We start from the raw sequence: 6,832 nt of genomic DNA on the forward strand, positions 1-6,832 counted from the left end.
GAGGGATGTCGTGAAAGAAAAATGAACATCGTCGTACGCTCTTCTCTGACCTAAATGACGTTGCCGGAACAGAAAAGAACTTACTTTCTTCAGAACTCGCGACAACGTGACTGAATCTCTCAGCAGCGCATAGTGTTGTAGAAATTGTATCGATGGAAAGTTTACGAAGTATGAATATAAGAATAAAAAGAAAAAAAAGTAAAAAATAAAAACAAATTTAACGGCGCGACAAATGTCTTTCAGAATATAACTAAATAATAAATTAATTAGAAGCAGAGGAATCCTGTGTCAAATAAGTTTCAAAGTCTGTTAGAAATATTTCGAATTTCAATTTTTTACTTTGTACGTTGTGAATCTTGGATCGTCTATTATCTCCACGTTTTTGACTTTATGTTTCCGCGGAGCTACGTACTTTGCGTTTTGCAAGTTACTGTATTCGCCTTTTTCAAATTCTCCGTAGCTTGACTGACTCGATAAAGTACTTGGTTGGTAACTTTGACCAGCGATGCTCTGCGCAAAATTGTGAGCAAAATTTTGTTTGAAATTCGAGCCTTGTCTGAGCTGACTCAAACTTTGGGTCAGCCGACCCAGATCGTAAAGCTCGGGGCCCGAAGACCCCTGAGTATCCGGAACCTCATAGCCCTGATCGTATCCCTGACTCTTGGCCAAGTTTGTCACAGTTTGCGCGTACTGAGTAAGATACTTCTGCAAAAGCGCCTTGAGATTGATATTCGGCGTGGCTTTTGGCTGGATCGGTGCGACGCCGTCGACCCTCAGAATGATGACCGGAATCAAGGAATTACCAGCCTGAACGAAAGTTGGCTGGGCGTTCAGAATCGAAGCCGGATTACTGATGTACTGAGATAACGACGGGTTATAATCCAGCAGACTCGAGTATTGCAGGCTGGACGGCGACGACGACGACGACGTCGACGGTCCCGTGGCTGTCGTCTGGTACTCTTGACTCTTTCCAGCTCCTTCGAGGCCGAGAGCCTTCTTCAAGTACTGCTGGACCTGCGGTTTGTATTTGGACAGAACAGTAGTCGAGGGTGTTTTACCAGGTAGAGAATCAGACCCTGGATTCGAGGGCTGCTGGAAGGTGTAGGTGCCGGTTCGTTGGCTATCCAATGCTTCGAAGTCTTGGCCAATCGAGTAGCTCTGCAGAGGCGGATACTCCGGCTGAGGACTGTCGACAGGATAGCTGGAGACGGGTTTCGTGTCCTGGACACCCGGCTTGCCGAGACTTCCACTTTGGCCACTGCTAGCCGAGTAAGTATTCTGGTAACCGAATTTCAGCGAGGGTTGTGTGGCCTGCGAAGGTGATCCAAAGTAACCTGGATTACTGCTGGATATCGAAGCCGAGGACACGAATTGGTTCGCCTTTGAGTCCCCCTCGTCGGAATCCTCGCTATTGGGAAAAGTTGCCGGTTTCTGAGAGTAAATGCCCCCGGAGCTTGCGGAGTATCCGTTGCCGTCCGACTTCGGGTAGTTCGAGGTTAAGCTGATCTTCGTGGGGCTCGAATACCCCGAGTACGAACCGTCGTAGGAACTCGGCCCGACCTCGGACACCATGCCGTCCGGATACTTCCAGACAATTTTGTGCTCGTATCTAACTCCATTCTCGAAACTGTACTTCGGCGAGTTTCCTCCCAAGGCTGACAGCACCGTCGTCTGACCATGGTCCGAGTAGCTCTGAGGCTTCGGAGTCGCGTAGTTTGCGCTGATCGTTGGTCCCGGCGTCGGCAGGAATGAATCGTAGTTTTGAATCGGCGAGTTGTACGTCTTCTGGTTCTGGTACTGGTACTGGGTCTGAGGGGAAGGGTTGTTGTAGACCGGCGGTCGCGGGCTGGTGAAGCCGTTGAATCCGGAGGCCTGGTTGCCGTAGCTTCCGAGACCAACCGGAGCAACAGGATAGATGTTCGATTGGAACTCGGGTCTGGGTGTGGAGTAGCTAACATAGTTCGGTTTCTGGGTTGCGCCGAACCCCGAAAACGATTGGAAGCTCTGACTATTCGTCTTCTGGAGTTTGGTCCGTTGTCCGAAGGCCAAGGGCGTCACGGGGTTGGCTCTCGGCTGATTATGAGATTGCACAGGACTGCCGAACAGATTGGAGTAGGGACCTGCATCGTTCACCTTCTCGATTATGGTAGTCGGTAGAAAAGGGCTGATAGATTCCTCGATGCTGACTTTTGTCCCGGTTTTTCCGGCTGGCAGGTAATAGTTGTACTTTCCTGACAGTATGTTGTTAGACTGGAAGCCGTAGCCCAGGTTCCCGTTTATTGTTCGCTTTGACTTTTCCTCGCTCGTCAAGTTCGTCCCGTTCGTAAAGTCGATCAGGATTATCGGCGGCAGGATCGGCAGCTCGGCTCCTCCTTCGCTTCCAAGGTCCACGACGTCATCGAGGGTTTCCTGACGCTCTTCTTCTTCTGCAGCTGCGCCATCCTTGCCAACTTTTTTCAACTCGGAGCCGTCAACGTCCAGCGATGGATTCTCCGTAGTTGGTGCGCAATTAGCGACGAACAACGCGCAGGATAATATCTGCGTGGAAAAAGAAATCTTAAAACCGGTTTTACCAAGTCCCCGATTTCACTATGTGTTATTCATTGTTTGCGAACCGGCCCTTCGGACTTCACGGAAATAAATATACTTGTTTGCATATTTGTATAATATTTAAAGCGAGTTTTGCGGAGGTATATATATATACATATAGGTGTAATGCATTCGCTTTTCTGCAGGAAACCGGACTTTGATCGCTTTGTTGCTACGCTTTAACCGAACTTTCCCTCGCGGCAGGTTTCTTTGCTCGATCAATCGCTCTAGTGCTTTTTTTTTTTTTTTCTTATTTTCATTTTTCCGCTCTTTTCTACCTTTCCACGCAACGTCCCTTTGCCTCGTATCCCGTTACACTTGATGTCTCACTTAAATTTATTTTTGTAAATGTATTTTTCATGCATTATACATGCGATTCGCGCGCTGCTGCAGTGTCTTGAATGAATTGGAAGCGATTCGAGATCCTCAATTTCGTCTAAAACCATGGCTGGAGAACTGTGGTGGCGACCGATTACAACGTCAAAGTTTTTTTCTAATCTTTTTGCACTTCTATATCGTTGACAATTCGTAGAATCAACAAGACAAATTATGCTCAAACCTATTTAACGATCGTCAGATCGAGATCCACGTCAATAAACCCGGTAGTGATTATAGTACAAAGTATATGAATGCTTTGCAAAAGATATGCAGCTCGTAACGGACTTCATACTTTATACACATCACTCATACTTAATGCAAAAGAGAAATCTTGCAAGGATTAATGATCTTCAATTCCGCGGACAGCTGCTGACGTTCAGCAAAAATCGCAAACACGATGTATGATTCACGATCTACACAGTGCCGCGATCTCGTCGTTGTCTAGTCTTGTTCTTGAGACCTGTTGCTGCTCGTTAGTTAGTGTATCATACGTGTATACATAGTACCGTTTTAAAACTGGTTACATACATCAGTCGCAGGCTTTTATTCTCACTGCTTTCTTTCATATCCTCATATGTAGGTACATTTTGCGTTGAATGTTATTTTTCTCGTTATATTTTCCTTATTTTGTGGTAAGCAATAGTACACAATTCTAATTTTCGCTGATCGGCAAGCGCGGATTGAGGTAAAAATTTATAAGTGAAACCGCTCCGATTTTGAAGTAAAATTTTTAAGGCTATAAATCGTAATATTAAGTATCTTGGGAACTGAAATACTATTAGAAATTTATGTGATACAGTACAACGATAAATTGCATAAGTTAATTTCACTTGAAGCCGTATCGCAGATTGGTGTGAACTTTCACCAAATTGCTCAAGATTATCTTCTTCTAAAAAAAGACTTATTACACCTTAGAGTCAACCTTATTGAAAGGACGTACAAACGTGCTCGTACATCAAGGCGCTACTAATACGCGATTGTAATAAACTCCGGGACGAGACGAAAATTACTTTCTCCTCGTGGACTTATACTGCGCCATATATAATATCGTTGGGCACAGATTCCCGGAAGTCGCTGTATATCTCGGACTTGTCCTTAGACTCGGATATCCCGTTACAATTCAACCAGCCTACTTCTTTAAATTATATCTCTACGTTACAGGCTTGTAAAAAATATGTGTAATTTCCCGGCACCGGATATTGCCATCATTTGGATCTTAGCTTGAGGTTTTACACTTCCGTTATTAGTCTTCTGATTTTTCAACTTCACGATACGCAGACCGGAGTAGAAGAAAATAAAAGGCGAGAGTTTACGAACTTTCTTAATGTTCGCGTGCGAGTTCGACCCCAAGGTCGTTAAATAATAACTATTACAATTTCAAGGTAACAAGAAGAGACACGCGAAGATATTATTTAATCCATTTTCTCCTCATCTTTTTTTTTCACGGTTCTCCTTTCACACCGATTATAAACGCAATGATATAAACGGAGGAAAGGTTCCATTGTTTTTCGTGTTACAATCAATATTATGTAATCGCATAACTATTGTAGAAAACTGTTTCGCATTACTAATTGATTTTTACACTTGCCTACTCGCGAACTTTTCGCACAGATTTAACAGATAATTTTTGGGTGTGACATAAGGTCTCTGAGCTTATCGATTAATGTAAGCCTCTCTCGATTCTGTGATTACCGACCGGAAAAAGGTAATCGAACGAAGTTGTAAACGATTCACCTTAGGCATAGTGTATTAAATTAAGAAAATAAGCGGGTAGAAATCAATGGACGTTACACCAGTGCAATTACATTAATAGCTGTTATAAGCGGTCCATCAAATTACAAATGTACTATCGGTGATCAAATAACATAAATTTAGAAGATCGTTAGGTGTATAAACAAAGTCGGAAAAAAAAATCTATCGAAAGGCGAACAATTTTACAAATTACGCGAGACGATCGAACGGCGTGAAGCTAATGACAGCGCAGCAAATACACAAGAATTCTCGACGTGTCTAACGATTCGCAAAACGGTGAAGACGGAATACGGATCATTTGAATGAGCGGTGAAATAATCTATGTTCCCAACTTACGTATAATATCCACGTGAATTTCATCTCAGATACAATGAAATTCGCAAGAGTTAAGTTAAACCGTGTGAGCGTTCGCCCGTGTCTCGTGTGTTTGGTACTGATGTCGGCTGGACGCAGCATCACACCTTATATGCCTTCATGGGGCTTGCGAGGAGGCGTGCAAACGAGCGATCGAGAAGAGGGACGTACCGGAGGCCAGTTTCACCACGAGACGCGAGATTCACCGGATTCCCCGACATACCAAAGAGCCTGCAACGGATCAACGAGCGCGTCCAGGACGAGGAAGGAGCCCGTCGTCCAGTAGCGTGGAGTCTCACAACTCCAGCTGGGCAATTGGTGCAGTCGCTGGAATGAAAAAGGCTCAATCAAACCTCTTCGGTGATGGTTCGTGATTTTTGAAAATGGAAATCAGTGCATCCAATTCAATCCAATCCTACAGCAGGTAAAGGTGCTTGCACCGTTTGTTTATTACCCTAACATCAGAGCAAAGTGTTGCTTCGTGAAATTGACGATCTCTACACCGTTGGATCATCCTCGGCAGCATCCGCTTTCTCGATCTGTTGTACGGAAATGTTGCACGTATACCTCAGACAGCTTATCCATATGTACGTAACGTGTTCTCTGCCTTTATTGCGTTGAGCGACGACGTGGTGGTGTATCACTATACCAAGGAATACCTTGAGCCTTTAGAAACAGATGGAGACTCGCACTCGCCGCAATGAATAATTGATATTTACTCAACTATTTGATGGACTGATAAGTGATCGCTAAGTGAGTGGTCCTGCTGACGCCTCGCCTTAATTATATCATCCTTTCGAATGAATTTCAATGTGTATCTTACAATTACGTTGCGACATAGCTGTGCACTTAATCAGGTATACCGTTCTTGATTGGTGGTCACCGAGCTGGTCTTTCTCGCATCCTTTCTTTCCTCCACCATCAGTTTTTAGACCAGTTTGACAACATTTCATCAACCAATCGGCCAGGAGTGATTAATCATCTGCTCTTTCCAGACTGACTAATGGACCTTGCTACCCACGGCTGGTACCATCCAAGATCACTTGATTAAAGTGTCTGTCTGCAGGTACTTCGTCTCTTGAGGATCGAACTCCCAGGGAAGTTTATAATCGTCGATCTGCTGTTTCGCCGGATGCGTTGCAGAGTGAGCGTATATTAGGTGCGAGTCCTTTTCATTTTCATATTGCTGCGGAAATGTCCCAGGGTTTTTTAATTCAGCATTTCACGATCCATTGTCTTTTCGTCACTTTACAAGCCGGACAGTTTTGTCAGGGTATCTTCGATCTCTTGTGAACTAGCAGAGAGATTTCTTCACTCGGGTTCACAATGGACGTGCTGGAAAGTAGTGCACTGTTGTCGTTATTTTATTTTTATCTCCTTTTACCTAAGAGGCAATTGACACGTCGTTAACGCTTCGCGATGTATTTTAATGAAGGGACATGAAAATTTTTAAAACACGGTTCACAGGTGTGCGGTGAATTTTTTACTGTAATAAACATCCAGGGAATCGTAAACATACCACTTTCTCGGATTTAAAACCGAGGATATGATGATTTATGTAGATTGTACAACCTGTTTTTGCCTTAGATATGATTTTAGACTTTGAATTTGTGAAATTTTAATCGGTAGATATTCATAGTGTTTGTATATCAATGGATTGCCGGTCATCTAAGTGTAAAAAATTTAAAACTCATTTCAACGTATCCCGTATTTTGACACTCACGCGAATCTGAAAAAATGCTATTAAATACTTGAAACC

General features: G+C 43.8%; 1 protein-coding gene across 2 annotated transcripts; it reads right to left on the reverse strand.

Moving 5' to 3' along the window:
- Positions 1 to 5,345, reverse strand: LOC124413222. 2 transcript variants are annotated; one of them, XM_046893660.1, is made up of 3 exons: positions 5,056 to 5,343; positions 1,931 to 2,538; positions 1 to 1,720 (listed from the first exon to the last, which is right to left on the reverse strand). In XM_046893660.1, exons 1-3 carry the CDS (start codon positions 5,173 to 5,175, stop codon positions 328 to 330), a joined length of 2,121 nt encoding a protein of 706 aa, XP_046749616.1. In that variant the 5' UTR covers positions 5,176 to 5,343; the 3' UTR covers positions 1 to 327. The 2 variants fall into 2 exon arrangements, with proteins under 2 accessions (XP_046749616.1, XP_046749615.1); XM_046893659.1 differs by having other exon boundaries at positions 1 to 2,538; positions 5,056 to 5,345.
- Positions 5,346 to 6,832: the final 1,487 nt, after the last annotated feature.

This window comes from Diprion similis, chromosome 12 (assembly GCF_021155765.1).
Source record: "Diprion similis isolate iyDipSimi1 chromosome 12, iyDipSimi1.1, whole genome shotgun sequence".
In the NCBI taxonomy this organism is placed as follows: Eukaryota; Metazoa; Arthropoda; class Insecta; order Hymenoptera; family Diprionidae; genus Diprion; species Diprion similis.

Coding starts and splice junctions, on each gene's coding strand:
- LOC124413222 (XM_046893659.1), bottom strand. CDS start 5,175: ATGCTGCGTCCAGCCGACATCAGTACCAAACACACGAGACACGGGCGA. Junction 2,539..5,055: donor AATTCACGTGGATATTATAC/GTAAGTTGGGAA, acceptor TTTTCCACGCAG/ATATTATCCTGCGCGTTGTT.